At 38.0% G+C, this 22,715-nt stretch overlaps 1 protein-coding gene across 2 annotated transcripts; it reads right to left on the reverse strand.

The window, feature by feature from the left end:
* Nucleotides 1-2,188: 2,188 nt before the first annotated feature.
* On the reverse strand, nucleotides 2,189-21,488 carry NSUN7 (NOP2/Sun RNA methyltransferase family member 7). 2 transcript variants are annotated; one of them, XM_069014234.1, is made up of 12 exons: nucleotides 21,327-21,488; nucleotides 16,906-17,265; nucleotides 16,299-16,357; nucleotides 14,807-14,937; nucleotides 13,475-13,627; nucleotides 12,037-12,220; nucleotides 10,251-10,458; nucleotides 9,511-9,654; nucleotides 8,863-8,964; nucleotides 8,219-8,336; nucleotides 4,830-4,947; nucleotides 2,189-2,709 (listed from the first exon to the last, which is right to left on the reverse strand). In XM_069014234.1, exons 2-12 carry the CDS (start codon nucleotides 17,216-17,218, stop codon nucleotides 2,266-2,268), a joined length of 1,974 nt encoding a protein of 657 aa, XP_068870335.1. In that variant the 5' UTR covers nucleotides 17,219-17,265; nucleotides 21,327-21,488; the 3' UTR covers nucleotides 2,189-2,265. The 2 variants fall into 2 exon arrangements, 1 of the variants encoding a protein (XP_068870335.1); XR_011150733.1 differs by lacking the exon at nucleotides 2,189-2,709 and adding an exon at nucleotides 7,689-7,825.
* Nucleotides 21,489-22,715: the final 1,227 nt, after the last annotated feature.

A 22,715-nucleotide genomic window follows, 5' to 3' on the forward strand; every position in this document is an offset into this window, starting at 1 on the left:
GACATCATGACATATATTATATGTAAGTAGCCCAGAAATCCTGTTATTAGACATGTGTATGTTGTTTTACAAGGAATTTTAACTTTAATAATGAATGATACAGATCTCAATCTAAAAAAAAATCATTCTCTAACTGCAGAAGCTCTTAAGTTTATTTTAATCATTTAACAACCATATTGGAAAAAAAAATCTCCTTAGTGTCCAACATGCAGAATCTCTTCTCCTCCTAGATGGTTTTGAAATAAAATAAGAATTTCTTTTTTTCCACTTCTACACATGGCATGTGTACAGATCTAAATCTATCCTTACAAGTTTCTTCAGAAGTAAGAGTAGAATTCACCATGTCACTGGAAGGGGTAAGGAGCATGGATTGCTCACAGGGATATGCAGAAGGTGAGGGATGTCTGTGTAGGACAGCTGGCTCAGATTAAAATACTAAAAGAAATTTTCACTGATTCAGTGAAGCAAGGATATTTATCTGATCAACAAGAGCCAGCTGTCTACACTGCTGGTGTAATATCATTCACATCCTTTCTTTAAAAGGTACTGCTGATCCAGTGACACTGACTGGTGTGAGTGAAGAAAAAATAGAGATGTTATAACATTTTCTCTGGGTGGGTCTCAATCCAGACCCATATGTCAAATAAGTTAAGTTCCCCACTATATTGGTGATGCTCCTGGCAACACTCTTGCCAAGTACCTGAAATGGTTGCCTGGAGGAAAATTTCTCTTCTGGGCCACAGCTACCTTTGCCTTTCTATATTGCTGTGCTGTCTCTATTTCATTTTCACAAGTTCCAAATACAATGCCTCCCTTTATCCTCTCCTCAGATTATAAGACAACTGTAGATATTTTACAGTTATTTTATTTTGTCTTTGCTAGCAAGAGGGAGCAGCTTAGAAACCCACGGCTGTTTCCAAAGACAGGCAACTACTTTTTGTCCAGTCATTATTCAGCTGACTTGCAGTAACATTTATAAAAATGTTACTTTGACAGTAGCAGCTCTTTTCAACTAAGAACTGTTTATGTTAAGAAATTGATAAAAAGCAGTTATGAACCATGACAGTCTGATGTGACATTATGATGACAATTCAGTGTTTTTAGCATGAGAATATTTTATCAATTTTTCACAGTTAATAATATCTCAATGAACACTTAAGTAGAAACCAAGAGAGCAAGTACTAGAAAGTCTATGCAGGGGCTTTAATGTACTTGGCCACTTTCCTGTACAAAAGTTCACATCTAGTTTTAGAAATAAAAGTGAGCTAACAGGCTTACTCTGCAAGGCTTATTTTCCATGCATCAGTCCTAAGTGGAAACTCACAAAAATGGTATCTAGCGTTTGTAAAAAAAAAAAGCCACTTCAAAAAATTCAGTCTCACTTTAAAAACATCAATTTGAAACTGGTTACTTGTACAGATTTAGATCATGGTGTGGGGTTGGGTGTATAATTTGTCACTTTAAAGTATGTAGCTAAAGGCTGTAGTTTTTTGACCTCACTTCCCCCACCAGTCTATCAGCCTTAGGCAGCTGAGCTCCATTCACATTAAAGTGTGATTATTGGATTAAAAGTTACTATCTCACATGGATATTTCTACATAAATAGCCCATAATATATCTTTTCCCAAGGCCAGATTATCCTTACATAAAAATATACTATAATGTCAGAGTATTGATTAATACACAGGAATCTTTACCTTCTTTACAAAGGGAGAACAGAGTCTGAAGGTTCATACAGCCAAGTTGGCTTGACCATTTTTGACCGGGGTAGTGGAAATATCCAACCACTGTGCTCTAGTCTGGCCATGAAAGCAATGGTAAGTTGATACCTTGGGTTTGTTGCCTTACAACCTTTCATATGGTGCTACCAGTGGAGGTAAAGTGATGGTTGGGGGCTTCAGTAAACCCTGTTCTGTTCTGCACATGCCTTTCGAAGCAGGTGTGTGTCTCTTATACGCCTTGCCCAGAGGTGACAGATGAGATGTGCACTCTGGCACTTTCCATGGGGCTGTGTGTGAATCAGGGTTCACAGATTTCTTCAGCTGAACACGCCTGGCTGTTTGGGGCACATTTTTTTGCTGTATGTTGCTGACTGCTTTAGGCACAGATGTGTTACTGACTGCTTTAGACATGGATATGTTACTGACTGCTTTTGTTTGGTGCACGTTTTTTTGTTGTATGTTACTGACTACTTTTTTCTGGGGCACATTCTTCTGTGATATGTTACTGACTACTTTTTTTCGGTGTGCAGTCTTTTGTTGTATGTTACTGGCTGCTTTTGTTTGGTTTAACATTCTTCTGTGGTGTGTTACTGGCTGCTTTTTTTCGGTGCACAGTCCTCTGTGGTGTGTTACTGGCTGCTTTTTTTCGCTTTTCTTGTATGCTACTGGCTGCTTTCGTGTGGCACACATGTTTTTCTTGTATGTTACTGGCTGGTTTTTTTCGGCACACGCACACATGCTTTTCTTGTATCTTACTGGCTGCTTTAGACACAGAAACTTCAGCCTTAACATTAGCTCCAGTTTGGCGGTGAAGGAGCTTTGCAGCTTTTGGCTTACTATCACTAGCAGTAACCTTATGTCGACGTCGTTTTACTTTCTGCTTTTTCACCTCTTCTTTTGGCTTTTCTTCAACAATGCCATCTAGTAGTCCTTTTGCTGCAGCAGAAGCCAAGATGTCTTTAGCAGACACCTTTTTAGACGTATTTTTCTGAAAATTATAAATGAAACAACAATAAATCTAAGCCACAATACAGAGCTCCTCAGAATTTACTCCATGAGAAAAAGACAACAGAATCTAGCATAAGGACTTAAGTCACACGTGATAAATGCTAACCAAACTATTTATTCACAAAATTAAGAACCTGACTTGTGTAAAGAGGTACTGGAGCATTTGCTCTTCAGAGATTTTCTTCTCTAGTGATCCAAAGAGGGGAAACTCAATTCTGGGCTCTGTAGTGTGTGTCTGACTTGTGTTTAAAACCAGCTGGTCACCAAACCCCACACAGCCGCTCACTCCCTCCCCCACCAGCAGGATCAGGGAAAGAACTGGAAGAGTAAAGCCAGGGAACTCCTGGTTTAAGATAAAGACAGTGGTTCCTTGGGAAGACAAGTGCCATACCTGTAAACATCTCCTTCCTCCTCCTTCCCCCCACTTTATACAGTGAGCATGATGTCACATGGTCTGGAATATCCCTTTGGTTGGTTTTGGTCACCTGTCCTGGCTGTGTCTCCTCCCAGCCTCCCACATACCCCCAGTTCCCTCACCAGCATGGCTGTATGAAAAGCAGGAAAGGCCTTGGCTCAGTGTAAGCCCTGCTCAGCAATAACAAAAACATCTCCATGTTATCAACCCTGTGTTCAGCACAAATCCAAAACACAGGGCCCACACCAGTCACTGTGAGGAAAATTAACTCTACCCCAGCCAAAACCAGCACACTCCCACACTGACCTGCTCTGTAATGTGTCTGTAAGAACATACATATCCGTTACGTGTGTGTGTGTGTGTGTATCAGAAATAGTTACTAAAATACAGAAATACCAGTAACATTAAACATGAATAATTTTCACAGTAATGAAAGTTCTTCTTCGTAATATATAAGTAAGGAACTCTCAAACTAGGAACCAGGTCAACATCTAAGTATATAAAGAGAAACAATTGGAAAGAAACTATTTACAACTAGCTAAGAAGAAGGTTTCTGTAAACAAGGAATTTCAGTTTAAATTATAAGTACATGTTTTATACTTTGTGGAAAATGTTCATTTCCTGAATCACCTAAAAATTGGCCATTGGAGGAATTGCTTTGTATTATTTATTATATATTATTATTTATTATATTTATTATATTCTTTGTATTAGAATTTGACCCAAAAAAATTACTTGAATTAACTACCTGCAACAAAAGTGTTTGTTTCTCTGGAGAGAGACAATATGGTAGAGAGATGCACATAGCGTGATTAACTAAAGCTCAGACCAAGTTAAAAATATTTAATATTGTAAAGAAGAGGTCAATAATAGGTAACTTGAAAGGTTTTTCATATGTAATTCTCTTAATAAAATCTTCTAACTTCCCCCAAGAGGCAACCTTTTTTCAAGCACTTTAATCACAGTATGACAGAAAATGGTACAAAAAACCAAATAAGATCTCCTATCTTTAATTTGCAATGAAATTCTAATTAGTTCATCCCCACACCCTTTCTCTTTTGGTGGAATAAATCCATGCTTTTCTCAGAGACAAGAAGAAAATGTTGATACTCAGAGATGCAAACTAGCCCTTTAAGGCCTTTCCTCAGGAATCATGCCAAGACTTTTCTGTTTACTCAGCAAAAGCCCCTGCCTTTCAAGCCAGATTTGCATATGCCTTAGTTTGGGAAGGAAACATTCATACATATTTTATTCAAATTACAATAGCGTCACCCATAGGGATTAAGATTTCATCTGCTTGGATACTGGAAAATCTTGGTAATTTATATAACAAATACATTTACTAGACACACCATTTATCATGAATCTAATCAAGCTGTGTATTTCATTCCGAAGTGTGATAACAGCAATATATTTCCTCTAGATGTTGCTGGCACTAACTTGGATCGAGGGCCTGCTCTGATCATGAACAGCTCCAGAAGAACAGGCACACCTTGTAAAGCTGTGCTCAGCATAGAACTCCAGTAGCAGCACATTTCAACTGCTCACCTGTCCTTTGGTTTTAAGACAACTAAAGAGCAGCCACGAATTTTATTTCAAACATTCCATTTCATTTATTCTTTTGTGGAAAACTGCAGTACTCATCTTCTGTGAAGTGATTTTAAATGGTTATTTTCCTAGCTTACCTCTCTCTCTAGAACAGCTAGAAAACAACCACTGGAAATTTCTGATGGCTCCATTTTGAAAAACATTTCAGTGGAAGCCTCTGAATTGGAGCAAGTAGAAAAAACAGAAGGAATAAGCCTGTAAAAAAGAAATGGAAGACCAGAAAATAATATCTAAGAATATAAAAGGAAATAAGCAAGGATACATTAGAAAAATGTAATTAGAAGTAATTTTCAAATTATGTTTTTCAATAACATAGCTTTATCTTAATTTTTAAAAACTGCAATTCAAGAAAGGCATGAGCATTCCTCTTTTTGGAATTAATTGGTTTTTTTCCATTTTTTTCAGTAATTCTTTTTTTTTTCTCAAGTTTTTAAGTAAATTAATCACCAGATAATAAATACATATTAAGACAATGAAAAATTATGTTCTTTCTCAGGTGTGCAATTACTGAGTTATCACGTTGTCCATGAAGTTGGGGAATGATCTGAAAACGCTAAGCAGCTTGCAGAAATTGTAGAGGTGTTGACTTTGAGTTATATGTGCTCATAATAAAAAATATATCTATGTAAGCTAAAAGTCTTAGGTTAGCAAACTTTGCTATTTGTTATAATTGAGTGCTGTTTCTCCAATTTTACAGTTTTGCAGTGCATCAGTAGGGAGGGAAGAACTAGCTTCTTCTCCTGTTCTTGTATTCCAGGAATGTTTGGTTGTTACAAAGCACTCTCAAGGACTTGGCTCACAAGGCTGGCAAACTAGTACTAAGCTGTCTCAGTAGAGAAGAACACTATCAAAATGTCCTTTTGAAATTATAACCCCCTCCTCTTCACTGAGGACTGTAAGGTAGAGTCCGACTCCTTAGTGCTCTACTAACCCTCTAGCGACAGAGCTTTATTCAAAGATGGTTACAGAGAAAGGTATTCAGTATTTGAAAGCAATATCCTGATTTGGCTGGCTAGTTCATTTTTAATGAGAAGTATGCAAAATTGGTTTTTTACAAGTTCTCACCACAATCTGGATTTTTTTTCTATGTCCCTTGGAACCTGATAAAACAGGCTGCAAGGCCCACATCCTCCTTGCATTACTAAATAAAACTTATGTCTTACGACACAGATTTTTGATTTTAGATCAGCTTATTCAAGGCAAAAAAACCTCAGTGGTAATCATTTATTGATGTATGTAAGTTACTGTTCACCTTCAGTGACCCTGAAAAATGATGCAGAAATTAATTCAAATTTGATAGGCCAAAGAGAAATGCATGAGTGGTTTAGACTCCTCTCTATACACACCTGTTTGCCATGTGTACCCTTACTTTAGGTAAAGCTGTTGCTATAAACTGTCATATCCTGAAGGGAAGCTCAGCTTAGCCAGTACGTACATGTTTGAAATCACCCTTAAAACTGCACAGCCCTAAGACCAGCTGTGTGACCCCAAAACTCCAACAGAGCCTTATTTCATTCAGCACCATTTCAGTACTGCAGAGTAATTCTGAACACATTTGTTGTAAGAGTTTCCTGAAAGCCCTCAATTTTCTTGGAAAAGGGAATTAATATTCAGTATTTCAGATCTTTGATGATCATACAAGAAGTTTTATTATGATTTGTCTCTCAAAGACACTACTGTGAACATGAGGGCTAGTAACTCTGCAACAGCCTTTCATTCTATACTGTACTGTTCTAGGCAAATAAGTTCTCTAATTAATTCTAAGGAAAATGTAAAAGGAATTTTTTAAGTAGTACATGCATCTTAAATGGCTTGAGCTTTCATCCTAAGCATAATTACACTATAAATTTTATTTATGGTGTTCTATTAGTGCTCTGTTCATACTGGTTTATTGTATGCATCTTTATTGTAGCAAGGACTATGATGAAACATACAAGACACCGCATGACAGTGAAGGAGGAACTGAATCTGAAATTTTCATTTATGAAGCTCAATCAGTCTTCAGTTACAAATTTTCTCAGGTCTGAAAAAATCCTAATGGAATTTTATTGTCCTTTTCTTACAATCCAAGATTGCCTTTTTGAAAGTGTAAGTATGATTTTCTGGTTTGACAAGATTCATGAGGCTTCTGCAAAACAGTGAACAGATTTTGGTTTGGCTTTGTGGGGAGGGGAGGTGTTTCACACAAGGGGCAATTTTTTATAAAATAATTAAAGCTCCAGGAACTTTTTTTTTAAATAAAAATTCTTTCATATGTTATGAATTTACATGTTATTTTTGTTCAACTAATTTGGACACCATTACATTCCAAGGTCCCCCAAGTTCTCCCCATAGAGTAATAGCTGCACAGAGGTCAAGACAGACTCCAGAAATTTTCATATTCTGAAGGAAAACACAAGCAAGAGTCCATAAATGCTTTTGGTCCAGCATACCATCACTGGCAAGAGATATCCTGATTTTATCCCACTTAGTGTAAAAAAAATCAAGCAGGCTGCTATTTTCTATCAGTGAATTTCAAGAAATATGCACTTTGTTGCACTTTGTCTTATGAATAACATATAACTTTTAAACATTCTTCGGACTGGCCAAAATTAATATTCACCATTTTAATCATGCCAAATTTAATTACAGTGGATATCTTGAGTCACAGTACCTGTCCCTTTGATAGCCAGGCTATTAACATCATCTAAGGTAATATAAAATCTAAAAATTGAGTATGATTTTCCAGTGCTTTTTACAACATAAACTCTTTTAAACCTCCATCCTGTAATCCACTATTGTATCTATGTGCAATTGAGTGCCAAGTGTTTGCATTTATCTATTGTGACTGAAAGGAAAATCCAGAAAACACCCATCAGTCTTTTAACAATTCCTCTGGCTGACAGGGGTGACAGCTAACAGGTTATAACTGCATATGAAGTATACAGCATACATACTTTTTTCATATATATTTGTATTTGCCATGATTGCACAGGATGATCTCTTACTGTGATCCGTCCTTCCCAGAAGTTATTCATCTGAATACAGTGATGAGCAATCCTTCAGCAAGGGTTCTTATTCTTCTGTATTATTCCTACAATTTAAGATTTAATTTCTTTTTCCTTTAAAATTGATCATTCTACATCAGAAGCTGCGAGCATGCTAGCAAGTTACCTGACTTCTAGTCTCCATTTTATTTTAGTTTCATTCTCTGAATACTGATACAACAGTAGCAATAGCTCTATCTGAAGAACGTTATTTCCAACCAGTGATGCTTTCCCCCATTTTAATTTCAGATGAACAAAAATATTAGATGAAAAAGTCAACAGAATACTGCTAAGTACTCTCATAAACAGAAAGAATGCATGACAGGCAGCAGAAGCTATTCTAATTTCATGCAGGATACATATCAGTCTAGGATAAGAATTATGCTACAATTTAAAGTCATACTTTAATTTTTTCATAGATAAAACTGCTCATTCTGTACCTATATTGTCGTGCTTTATCTCCCTCCACTCCAGATTCCAGTGCTTTTTTCACTACTAGTTCATTTTCTTCTGGATAAACGGAACAAGTGCAGTAAACAATAGCTTGTACTTTGTTAACTACAAAACAAAACAGAAAAAAATTTTTACTCTTCAGATTCTTCATACAGAGAGTGGTTTGGTAAGGATTGAAAGCATCATAAAAATTATGTCACTTTTACCAGTAAAAATATCCTCCTGATCTCTAGTGTTCTTAAATAACTAAAATATTTTCAAATATTTGCAGATTTCAGCACACAGTCAAAGCTGTCTCCAGTCTTTTCACACAGCTACCAAAGGAGAGAGGAAAAAAGTGGTAGCATGCAGATGGAGTCAGACTACATTTGCAGAATTTCCAAAGCAGAGTATGACTAAGCCATAAGCCAGTTCTCTACACAATACTGAAGAATACTGTATTAATGTCTGGTGGATACTAGGACACAGAAAAACCTTCATGGAGGAAATCATTATTCAGGGGGTTTGGTTACATGCTTATTGTTAATTAATAGAGTAATCGGTGTATTTTTAACTATACTAAAACTGGTGATAGTACAGTGGAATTGATAGTGCAAAGTCTTCCCAGAAATTGGGGAACTAGCACACTTACATTTCAGTGCATGAATCAACTCGTTAAGCTGCCTCTCAGCAAGAATACTGAGTTTATCCTCAGACACAAATCCCTGGAAAAGGTCTTGTAGCAATCCTGCATCTAAAAGGAGAGAGTAGTAAATTTAGTCTTCCAACTTGTATTAGTGTCTGAAAATTCAGTTGTTTGCAGAAGCAGACCTGGTTGTTACTGGTGCAGTGGGAAGGTAGGTTTTACAAATTAGAATACCAAGGAGTGCCTGATTTATTTGCTTTACTTCTTTACCTGTAATTCATGGTGCCTCTTATTTGCTTCTAGTTAATGAAAATTGTACAGTGAAAGTACTTATACAAAAAGTCAAGGAATGTAATCAAATGGAAAATTATATACATGTTGGTATCTTGAAATAAATTTTTGCCTATGATCCTTTTATTTAAAAAAAAGTTATACACACTCTGCTCCCCAGAATAACCCTCAAACTTACATACTATCAACCTGAAGCAGTCACAGAATTATGCAAGTTAATATATATGTTCTATAGTAATTAAAATAAGGAAGGTTTTTTTAATAAAATTACACCATTTACTGGAGCATCTACACTGTCTAGACCACAATACTTGAATCTATTTTTACCAGAAAGCATGAGCTAGATACTGCATCAAAAGTTACCTCTGTTCTCACTTAAAATAAACTCCATTGGATTGCCAACACCCAGTCCAGAGCATTGTGGTAGCAGCAAAATAACTTTTGCCTTTTCAAGTCTTCGGTCTGTTGGTTCAAGCTCAGTAAAGTCTTCATGTAACAACTGAATATCTGAAAAACAGGAAAAACTCAACAGTTATAGGCTGCAAGCAAGCCTGCCTACAGGTGATACAGGTGAAGAGACTCTGGTATTACACTGAATTTGACAGAGCTAGAGCCTGCTAGATTCAGATCATCCAAAGTATGGCCTATGGATTTCAAACAGATTGAAGGGCTGCATCTTCCACTGAAAAGACAGTTAATGGAGTTGCAGTCTTACTGCATTCTGTCCTGATTGTGTCCTCCAGGTAAACTGGACAAGTGCATGTGTTTTGGATTAACACTTTCAGTCAGCTGGAAATCAGACTTAAAGCAACAGCCCAAACACCAAAAGTTCCCAGCTACCAGTTACACCAACTGCTACTTCAATGGAAAAATTCACCGACATTTCAGGAGCTTGTATCTATGATATGGTTAGACTGCAATTGATATGACTGTAGCTGAAGAGCTATCAGCTCATTTTGTGAGAAAAAAGTTGTTACTGCCATCCCCAAGTTTCCAGAGGGGATCTCTGAATTCTGATAGAATTAGCCCATATTTACAGATATCACAAACACCTGTATTACAATACTTTTTGCATATGTTTTTGCGACTGTTTTAGCACCTACTTTCACATCCCATATGACTGAAACTGTTCCTCAGTTCTTCTCTTGCTGAAGATTTCACACCACAAACAAAAATTGTGGACATGCTGTGATTTGTCAGCACTGACATATGGGCAATGGTCAGATGGGAACCTACGTGAGCCACTATAATGTCACCACCTTCACTCAACAGCGCCTGTGCGGAGTGTACAGCAAGGCTGCGAGACTTATCCTACAAAACAATGACACAAAAATTAAGTATGACCAACTATTTCAGTTTCTATGAATGCCAACCTTCTTTTCCAAATTAGGAAAGTATTTCATTGTTTTCACAGCAAATGGGAAAGAAGGGAGGAAAGAAACTCATCAGGGCTATCTACAAATACAGAATTAAATTAATTACAAAACCAAGCTGTCACTCAATAAATTTAAATAACTTAATTCTAAATAAGACATAAAAAAGCATAATATCTATAGGTGAAAAGAAAATACGTATCATCGCCATAAGGAGGAACTCCTAGCAACAGCCTGTTCCAGAAAAGACAAAAAGGCCACAATTCAGGCAGAATTCATCCTCTGAGGCAGCTTAACAGAGAAATGCAAAACTGTTCACATAGCTCTTGGTGACAATTACAGGAGAAATGTTACCCTTGTAGATCAAAAATCAAGATTCTGCTGAAATTTGAACAACAGAGAGGCAGATTGGAATGCAGAAAACACAGGGACCACTCCACAAGAGTAAATGCTCTTGTACCACTGGTGATTAAGAGAAAACTTTATCAAATTACTTTAAAAGGAGTGAAGAAACTGACCACAGATACCAGGTCTTGCACCAAATTTTACAAACTGATAATAAATGGAAAGGGGAAAAAAAAACAAGTGCTAAGCCTTCAAGTTAACATCATTGCCTATGTACACACAGCATTCAAGCACCACCCTACCCCACCATAGAGATGGAGGTTTTGATGGTTTTATTTACTTATTTTGAATACTTTTAAGTAGTAATACTCAGAATTTGTTCCTATTACCTATGGGGCGCTCATGTATAGTTCTTTTCTCTATGTATTCTATTTAAAAAATCTACATACTGAAATGTATTGAATATTGAATCCCTTTTTAAGTTGTGCAATACATTTTGAGGGTAAAGTTTGCAGACAATGCCAAGCATCTAGTGAAAATGCTGGTTGAAATATTTCTGCTAGGCACTCAAGAATCATCAGACAGTTCAGATAATTCGTGGTTGTGCTGTTGCATGGTTACTGCAAACCACCACTCTGAAAAAGAAACCTCCCACCAAACTTCACTGGGGAGTCTAATGATGGCAAGTCAGGAAAAAGACTAGTGGGAGATATGGAGATCTAGGAACCACATGGCACAAAATACAAAGAAGTGTGATCATTCCATCATAAACATGCATTTGAAGAGGAAGAAATATTACAATATCATATCACTATCTACTAACTGGGGGAAACATATGGAGTTATACTGAAACTTTCCTCACATTTTCAGAAGTGACACTGCCTCTTTTGACCACTTTTTATATGTAGTTCAACAGCTCTAAGATTAAATTTAAAACATTCTACTAACTTAACTGTAGCTATCAATTATAAGCATTGACATTTGTATGCTAAATTAAGTAAGTGGATCAGTTTGTAACCTTCTAATTATTACAAATGTCCAAAATCTTATTAGAGTTTGTTGCTGCCTGACTGGTTTAATAGAATCATCATACAATACACAACCTCTTTCTAATGCAAAGCAATTACTTCAATTTGCAGATCATCTGACTCAAGGCTGAACATCAACTCACCTGCAGTAAGAGTTTGCAATCTGCAAAAAGATCTAAATTAAGCAGCTCTTCTCTAAGAGAGGAAGGAAAAACCAATACATCGTGGCAATGTTGGTCCACAGCAAACGTGTAATGGTCAAAGTCTGACACAGATTCAACCTTTGTGAGTCCCTTCATCTCCAAATCTTTGATAACATCTTCAAGGCTGTTAACATACAACTCTGACCATTAAATATACAAGAGTTACTTAAGCAACATAGTTCACACTGATTATATGAATTTTTTACTTCTGTTAGTGTGTGTGTGTATACATATGCATACATATATAGGTATAAAATGCCATATTGTCTAATGCAGGAGGGAAACTTATTCTACACTGGGCACATAAAATCTGGTTTGAAACAATTAAGTTAGTAAGTCTGACAAAATAAATTAAGAAAGAGATATGTGTCTCCAGAGGATGATTCAAAGCATCAAAACAGAAATGTCCATGTGCTCAAGAGACACTGTAGTAAATTTACTGCTGGAATGTTTTAGTTCTTTCAATTGCTTTCAATCTAGCCCAACTCACCAATAATTTTAATGGCTGATAACTGAAAGAATCCTTGTGTAAACGTAATGAAGGCATAACTGCTGAGGTTAGCAATTCAAATATCATAAAAATTTAAAGGTATATACAGCAAGAGATGTTTGTTGAAATGCTATTTCAGACAACACCATAAGTTTATACAGTACATTAAACATGGGATGAATGCAGCAGCTTTTATTTCAGTCTTATTTAAGGGTTCCAAAGTCACAACCGAAGTAAGATACATTATCCTGAAGAGCTATAACCTAAGCACCGAACACTGGTCCAAGACAAGAGTGGTAAAACAAAATTCTTGAAAACATTGTAAAATTGATTACCTGTCTGTAACAGGATAATCTGGTATGGTTCATGTATCAGTTAGTACAGAACTGGGAACACCACTGTTAGAAATATAGTAGCCTCCAGAATATAGGGATTTTTAAAAGTGTATTTTAATTTCAAGTTTATACTATCCTTACTGAACAAACAGCAGGTTTAAGTATTGTGTCTTAACACCCTTTACCAATATTATGGTTTACATTAGTATACCCACTTTTAAAGGCATTTTCTCCTCTTTTTGGCACCAGGTTAACTCACCTACTTTTTTTTCTAACTTTATTTCCTCATTTATATGGTGAAAGACCCACACAAGCATCAGAATAGTAAGAAGAACTGTTTCAAGACATTTTTACAGTGTGTAAATACCACTACTGCAATATATAAAAAATACAAAAAATGTAACACAGTAGCACTAGACTAAGCAGAATTTCCTGTAAGCATTTTAAATTACTGTTAATAGTATAACCTGGATATTCTAAAACAAGTATGTAGCAAATTATATCACTTAATGTGTAAAAACATCAATATTAGATGATACTTTAAAGACCTTACCTGATTTTAAAAGTGTTTATCCAAACACAGACAGGTAAAGCAGAGGCCCTTTGTTCCTGCTTCCATATGGTTTCTGGTACAAAGTATTCAATGGAAAGAGCATCATGTTTGATGCGACATCGTGCTAGTGCAGCTGCCAATTTGGTTCTATAACTATAAGAACATAGTCACAAGTTTAGTAAGTTTTATAAATGTTTTCATCAGCTATTAGCATGCAATATTTCTGTTACAGTACCATCTTGCTCAGAAACCAAATCCAAAAGGGACACCTCATTCTGCAAGCTGCAACAGGAAACAGAGTTACAGAACATTTTCTACCCAACACAACAGTAGATGCAAGGTGGTAGGTAGACAATAGCTAAGATTATTTTATTTAAAAGCAGGTGGGACTGGAATTAGGACTGGTGACTCTCAAATACATCCATTTTCTCAGACAGCTAAAAAAAATCTCAGTATGTTTTGGAACTGCAATGTATGGAATACAACCATCAGATTCATTTGCATGTTTTAAAATGTAAATACATATATGTGCAGAATGAGCATTTCATGACAGCTGATCTCTAAACATGTACAGAAACAATACAATTATGATGGCAACCAGGAATCACTTTTATTATTATTACATGAAAATGTCAGAGAAAATATTTCCAGTGTTTTCTTCCCACAAGCTTCATGCACACTCCTGATACATGATAATTCAAAGTAAATAAATATTGCTGGTGAACTACTTCAGGTATATTACTTACTGCCCTCCAGAAATACCTTGCACTTAAGAGATTCATGAACTTTTGGGGCCATTCTAAATCCAGCAGCTACACAATTTTGTCTAATAAATGCCTTTTGAGTTCATCAACTGACTGATGGAAGAAATAATAAATATTAAAATGTTTATTTTATGTATTCTGGTTTTTTGTTCTAATTATTTAAAATAATAAATATTTAACAAAGTTTCATAGTAGAAGTGCTGCTTAACAGACAGATGTTATTCCATTCCATGACCTCTTGAATATATTACACTTGCATTTATGAATATTTACTGAATATTTAATTTCTTTGCTAGAACTGTATAAAAGAAGTTTTAACAATGACAAGTAAGATAAGACGCCTGAAAAATAATCCACAATATAAGGATGGTTTCTTATCTGTATTTTTCATAAATACATAAATATGAAAGTTTGCCTCCAAACTAGACTCTCATCAAAAAAAAAAAAAAAGTCCACAAAATTTTAGGATGAAAGACATGTTTAGTAATTACTTTTAAAAGGCACTGATAATACAAATCTTCATTTTTGCTAATATATATCAACAAAAAATAGCTCTTTGCACATATACCTGTATAAATATTGCCCTACTTCCTGAACTTCTGCTACAAGTTCATCTTCATCAAAAATCTTTCGTTCTTGAAACTTTCGGTCTTGGAGGTCATAAAGCATCACAACAAGCAAGCTGGTTAACTCATCTGGCTGCAAGAGAAAAGCAACTGGATGGAGAAAGTGACCCAAAGCATGCCTTACTTCTGCAAAAAGATCCATATCAAACAGCAGTCTCCCATGTAAAAGGCATTAAAAACCCTTAAATTCTTACTTGTAAGAATAGGAAAGTAATTACTTTTGGAGAGTTAATAAAACACTTCTTTAAAAAATATTTTTTAAAAAACTCAAATACACAACTTGTAAGTTATTTAGATTATCAAAATTAAAAACATTCTCCATGCACACAGATAAAATACTGTATCTTAACTTCTAATGTTATCAGAATTGAAACTTTGAAATTATTTTCTCTTCATTAAGTAGTTTGTTAAATAGGTAAGCTCACAAAAACTTCTTGTCTATCAATTCCTCTCTTGTGGGATTCTTCCATATGTAGCAACCAATATACTCAATTATAATAACCCTTTTGCTTTTGGGATATATACAAAATCTCCTTTCTCTGTCTAAATGTTTAAACCAGGGAGCATCTCCTGCTTAAGGACAATAATTACTGCACTTCAGTTACTACTGTTACTTCTTTACATGAAATTCTTACAGTTATTATGCCTTCTAAAATTCTCACCTTCTCACAAATATGACCAAAATTAGTTAGAAAACTCAAGTTATTAGGGAAATACCATCAAACACAAAATGATAGCATGAAAGTCTTACTTCCTTGCAAAAACAAGGCAAAGATAAATGTGTTAGATCATTTGCTTGCTCACATCAACCTCCACAACCAGTATCAACTCAAGTTTATCTTGCAATTTTCAAAGGCATCAAAGACAAGACTGGAAGGAACAGCAGAATATTCTGCCAGCTCTAGAACTTCTTTCCATGTCAAAGCAGGAAAACATGCTGAGAGAGTAAACTGGATCAGTTTTTGCTAGTACAGTATTTGTATACAGTACCATTTGCCCAGGAAATGAAACACAGGGTCAATGCATTTTTTTGTCTGATGGGGTTCATTCCATGTTTTCCAGCTCCCAAGGACAGGAAGGAAACATTTTTTGTCCCTGCTCACAAGGGGACACAGCTGGGAAGGAAAGCACATGGACATGGACAATATCACTGAGCAAGTACTACACTGCAGTAAAAGTTCATGGGTCGCTCTCCCACCTTGTTTCTTTGAAGGTTTTGACTCCCAGCAATAAGGTGCAACAGAATCTCACAACGTACTTTGGAGATGGATGCTTTAGACAACTATGTAAAAAGGTAAGCAATATTTCAGTCTAAGGTGGTCATGTAGTTCAAAACAACAAAGGTTCTTTTGAAGAATGTTGTAGAATCCTCAGAAAATACACTAATTACATCAACACAGAAAATAAAAATTCCTCACAAAAATGTTCACTTACTATTGAGTAGCATGGGTAAGCACTACTATCTAACAAGATTTGTTCAAGAAGATCTTGATCTGCAAAAAAGAGAAAATGTTGACAACTTATGCCACTATCTACAAGATTCTATGGAAGTAAACCTTGTAAGTCACTAAATTGTAATTTTAAACATCATGAAAATTGAGGGCAAATTCAATCACCAACATAGCAACTCTGTGTAATTCATTTACATGAAAAATAGTAGGGTTTAAACATTTGATTTCACAATTGCTAATAACACTTAGCTATATTTAAAGATTTGAGAGATATGAGTAGTCTAGTAATGCAAATATTCATCCATAATTAGGATCCAAAAAGAACCACTGAGATGAGCTCCGTTGGTCAGAGCAGGGTGCTAATAACACCAAGGATGTGGGTTCAATCCCCTTATGGGCCATTCTTGATGATCGTTGTAGGTGCCTTCCGATTCAGAATATTCTATGAATCCACGATTCTGTAATAACCTGCAGTTTAACAAAAATTTCCCCAGATCTCTGCTGTCAGGTAGACACTGAACATTTGTTTTTCCATGTTTTCTCTGCTGCATCCTTTCTGTTGGCCATTCTTGGGCAAGTTTTGTACTTACATTTTAGAGCATTGAAAGCCAGTTCATAAGATACACGCCTGGAATGCTCATCTTTAAAAGCCATCATGGGAGATTCTGAGTTATCGCCATACTGCACCAGCATTCTATCCTTACTCTTTTCAGTATGAATGCCTTGAAAAATCTTAGCTGCATTTATGTATATGGAGTCAGGATAGCCATTCTTCTCAATCTGAGTCACTGTTCTTTTTTCAGCAGATCTTTTTTCAGCTGAAATTTTCATTTCACTCAAGTCTGAAGTACGATTTACAACAACCTCATGTGAAGACACCAATTTGCTTTCAGAATCTGGCATTGTTCCAGTTGCTGACTGTGTAAGTATAAGTCACAATCCTGCTGCCTCTGCAAAAAACAAAGTTTGTATTGAATCATGAAGTTTTCTTTCACTAAAATACACTCTTCCATTCTTTTAGGGTTTTCAATAGAATTTATTTTCTTTTTCAGGCTCTAATCTTGCAAATACGTATATATGTGTATCATCTATACTTCTATATATCTATCATCTTATACGTCATAGAGAAGTATTTATAAGAGTTTTCTTACATTATTTGTTTTCACCAATGCACATGCAAAGACTGGTTACTTGTTCAAAGAGGCCAGTCCTTCACAATCATTGGTCCTTTATACACAGAGATCTGATCCTCTGTGTCTAATAAGAAACATTAATATTGCAGACAGAATAGTATCTCTTACTAGGAATTCTCCTTTAATAAAAAAGACACAAATTGTGAAGGCCAGTCCTTCACAATCATTGGTCCTTTATACACAGAGATCTGATCCTCTGTGTCTAATAAGAAACATTAATATTGCAGACAGAATAGTATCTCTTACTAGGAATTCTCCTTTAATAAAAAAGACACAAATTTCAAAGCAGACATCATGTCTTCCAAAGAAGAACCATCTTGAAAAGAGTTGCAGTGAATTCTAAATGTTTGTCCACTAAACTGCGTATGTGTTCTTAAAAGTGGAGAACAGACATCACCTAAATGTTAATGTATTTAACATATTACCTAAAGACCATAATTTTAAATGCAGGAAATCCATTCTGAGAGTCTCTGGAGGTATTATCCAACTCTCTACAAGCCCATGTGCATTTCTTAAATTTTCTACAAATCTTACATAAACAGTAAAATAAAAATTACCTTCCCCAAAGGTGGAATAGGGCTTCAAGAACATGAAAAAGTCCCAGTGTTAGATGAATGCAAAAATATGCTAAAGTTCCACATAAAACGTACCTAAGGTATTGGATTTACTCTACTTGCTCTGGTTGTTATAACATGCATTTATGATAATGCCTGGAGATGCAGAAGTCAGATTAAATTTTCAGAAGTGGGTGAAGCCAGAACAAATTTAAACATAGAATAACAGTTTAAAAAAGAAAATCAAACTAGTCTTCCTGACTGGGGAAGAGTAATACAAGAGAACTACGAGTAATTTAGCAGCTATAGCACAAAAAGCCAGGCATGGATCTAGGCACTGCTGCCAAAGAGTCCTGGATATTTTAGGATTAATAGTACAAAATAGCAGAATTGGGGGGGGGGGGGGGGGGAAGACGACGACTTGCCAGTCTAAAAATCAAAAAAAGAAGTTGCTACTCTGATCAAATTGAAAGGATCTTCTTTTTTGCTACATAATTTAGTTCAGTACAACAATTCTCAAGCTTTTTTTCCCCTGCAATCCCCAACATCACTAAGGATAAAATACACACCTCTTCTCCCCATTTCAGACATACTTGCTCAGAATCCTTTTCTCCTCTCTCCTTTCCTGCCCCCCATCATAAAAAAACATAGTGGCAATGGAGGATGGCAGCACACAGGGTTGGAGGGGCAAAGGGGGGAACACAAACTTTTGCGTCTCCAGCAGGCAGCCATTAAAGGCTCCATGCTGAGCCAGTATTCCCCCATTCAAACTCCCTTTCCCAAACATAGGTGACACTCAGCCCATCTCCCCCCTCTCCAAGACCAGCACAAGTCAGTGTCTGACCAGCCCAGCATGCTCCAGACAATGGACCAGTGTGGTTTCCTGAATTCTGGCAACTCATCTGGAGGAGGCCACATCTCATTCCCCTTCCCCAGGATTTGCTCTCCAAAACAGAGAACTGCTAACCCTGTAGAAGCAATTTTTACTGTTGCTTTATAGAAGCATCAGACAAATAGTTTCTTCTCGCAGGAGTTAAGCTCCAGCATCCCTATTGTTAGATGCAGCAGGGATGGATCCATGGAGCAAACATAAATTTATTTTATGAAGCCATATTGAAACAGAACAAGCAGTACTATTAAAAGAAAGCACTATTCTTCACTAGAATAAAGCACCAGATCACCTAAACCAAATTGAAACACTTGTGCTTAGAAAGGAAAAAAGGCATAAATGCTTTCATGATCTTTTACACTAATTTGACCAGCAAACGTATGTATGATTTCACAGAAACATGGACACCATCTCAGGGACCTGAAACTCAAACCTCTTCTCCAGGTAAATGCAAATATTTCATTTTAGAATGTGTAGCAAGTGAACTATGTCTGTGGTATAAGGATTTCGTAGATTTTTAGAGCTCCCAATTACTCTTTGTGACTTCTTTGCCAAAGCCATTTTTGCTGAGCCACAAGACACACTGCTATTAGAATGATTTGATGAATGCACTTTCCCCAAAGATAAATGCCATCCTAATAAAGATGAGATGCCAGTGTTCTGCCCTGTGCAGACACGCTGCATGCTCGCAGCACTGCAAACCACAGTCTGAATTACTGAATGCTGTGCCAAGCAGAGGACACCAACCTGGATTAATACAAAGCTCAGCTGGGAAAAAGAGCTTCCCAGACAAGACAGAAAGGATCCTGCCTTTGTTTGTGGATCTCAAGCAGATTACTCAGTTGACAGGGGAAAAAAAAAAAACACTCAAGGTCCCAAGGAAGCCATCATTCTCCTAAAACTGGGATGGCCTTCACAGTTCAGGTTGGACTATACTGCTTTACAGCCAGGCAGTGTGAGGTAGGAGGCCTGAAGGCACTCACATTTTTTCCCAACTTTTTTTTTCAAAGATTGAAGGGAGCTCTCAGCTGTTCTGGTAGGCTCTGTATTTGAAGTGTTCAACACATCTACAACTAAACCCACAGTAAATTCACTGGAGAGGCACCTGAAGAGAACTTGGGTGAGAGAGAACAAAGACTTTCTTCTCATGTTCTGGGGAAGCTCTTGAACAAGACATTTTAGTTAACCTTTGTCTCACTCCCTAAACCATTTGGAGAAAAGTAACACATCAGGTATGTGTCATGTACCTTCATGGGATGCCCACCAAACAGAACTGTCTTAAGACTGGATGGTTTAAGTCTGTAGAACAACTTTAATCGTTGCTTCCCAACACCAGAGATACACTACCCTTTTAGCCAGTATGCTTGCCAATGGAACTGAACAAAAATTTTATTTATTTATTCAAATGTTCTTAAAGTGAAATTGTCCACAGACTGTATTGTTCTGCAATTATGAACAGCACTAGACAAATACAGTATTTGTGGCACACAATATACATCTCTACGAATAAGAAATAAATAATGTTTCCACTTTACACATAGCTTCATTAAAGTGGAAGTTAACTACTGTATCAGTTAGTTTGAAGGATGTCTCCAGCTTTGACCTAATAAACCCAAGCAGATAGAATTATGGCATTTATTCACTGCACAGAGTAGCAAGTGATTTACACACAGACCGCCCCATAAAAATCATGAATTCCTTTGTTTATTTACCAATAAATGTATTTTTCCCATTTCCTCAGTTATCACCTTTTTCATTAGCATCTACAAATAAGGAAAAGAGATAAACAACAAACAGCCCCACAGCACTTGTGTTGTATCAGGTACAGCAGGCAACCTGACCGCCCAGTTCTGATTCACATCAACAGGCACTCCATGAGAAGTGGGTATGTGAGCATGGATGTGGCCCCTCGCACACCAACAGACAGTAAATTTAGCCTTGACAGCCGTAGATACACGGCAGTTCTCGTCTCACTAACTCTGTGGGTACACATGACGGCATCTGCTTCCTAACATCGGTGTGACTGTCTGACACGGAGCTTCCAAACCTCTGCTGCCCTCCAGCTTGGCTGGCTGGAGCTGGGGACAGCAGAGACTGGTGAGAGTCAGGAAAACAAGTCAGCCATGAGACCATTCCCCTACTGCGCTTTATTTATGAGAAACAGCTGAAATCTACTCAGAGGAAAGGCATACGGGGGGGGAAACAACCAACAAAAACCAAAAACAAAAAAGCTGCTTCTTTGTAAAAACAGGCAAAGCGTTCGTTCATTGTAACACTGCACTGAAAGGCCCTGAAACACAACCAGTTCCCCAAAGCCGCGTGGTAGCGGGCAGCGCAGCTGCCCTTCGCCTGGGCAGGGGCCGCGGGACTCGTACCTGGCCGGGCTCCTGCGGCTCCCTCGGGGCGCTACGGGCGGGGCTGCGGGTACCATCCCCGGGCCCGTGCCGGGCAGGGGTCGCCCCATGCCGGGCAAGGCAGCGGGGCCCCGGCACGGCCCGTCGGCCGCACCCGCCCGTCCCCGCCGCGGCCCACACGCACCTGCGGCACCGCTGCGGGGGGGCCGGGGCGCCGCCGCCCGCTGTGCTCGGGGGGCGCTCCGCCCGCCCAGGCCCCGCTAGCCCCGCCGCCGGCCGCCGTGGCCGCGGGGCACCGGGGCCGCAGTACCGCCGGCCGCCGGGGCCGCGGGGCACCGGGGCCGCAGTACCGCCGGCCGCCCGTGGCCGCGGGGCACCGGGGCGGCAGTACCGCCGGCCGCCCGTGGCCGCGGGGCACCGGGGCCGCAGCGGGCCGCAGCAGCGCCACCGGCCGCAGAGCTGGGCCTGGCAGTCGGGCTCCATCCCCAGGGGTCAGGCCGAGCCCCTCCCGCCCCGCGGCATCCACGGGGAGGCACAGGACGCCCTGGCAACGGCACGCACGGGGGTTGTGGCGGAGAAGTGTTTCCAGAGGTTTCCCTCTGGAAAGGACCTCTAAGAAAATCCCTTCGCGGGAGCGAGAGCTGCTCCCACGCTCCTTTTGTAGCTTTGGTTTGTTTTTTTAAAAAAGAACCTTTTGTTAAAAAAAAAAAAAAAAAATCCAAACAGCATTAATTCTCGCAAACTCCATGAGCGCGTTTACAGCCAAGTGTTACTGACACTCGCATGTTCCTAACAGCGTCGAAACGCCACCAGTGACAGGACTGGAAATCCCCCAAGTACAGGAATAGCCCCAGATAAAGTGCTGAGTTTTCACTCGCATTTGAAATTAGCAGCGTGTCTTGTAGTGTTTTAGCTGTCTCAGCCTCTGCTTTTATTCAGTTTGAAAACATAATTGGAACATGCTTTAAAGTTATTTCCACATTTTTTGTTCTTAAAAAAGGGGGGGAAAGGAGGGAGAAAGCATTTATTGAAAATATTCCAATAATCAATACATCAGCCATAACTTTTTTCAAAAACCAGGTATCTGCTTTATCCCTATGAAGTTTGTTCGTGTTACATCAATGATGTCATGGACAGCCTTTAAATTATCCTGAATAAGGGAAAAACCCCTGTGATTCAGTTAAAATCTGTGATGACTTTTGGACTATCATTCTCCAAGAAGATCCTGCCTGGCACCTCACAAAAACATCTGTCACAGGTATGAGTGCCCCTACACAGGGAAGGTAGAAGTACAGACTCTTCTGCAGCAGGGCTGCACAAAAGCTAAGTAACCAAGACTTTGGTATAGGCTGGCTGCACATTTAGTCAAGCTCAGTACAAACCATAGTACAGCCGTGTTTCTACAGATTG

The sequence above is a fragment of the Aphelocoma coerulescens genome, chromosome 4, assembly GCF_041296385.1.
Source record: "Aphelocoma coerulescens isolate FSJ_1873_10779 chromosome 4, UR_Acoe_1.0, whole genome shotgun sequence".
Lineage (NCBI taxonomy): Eukaryota > Metazoa > Chordata > Aves > Passeriformes > Corvidae > Aphelocoma > Aphelocoma coerulescens.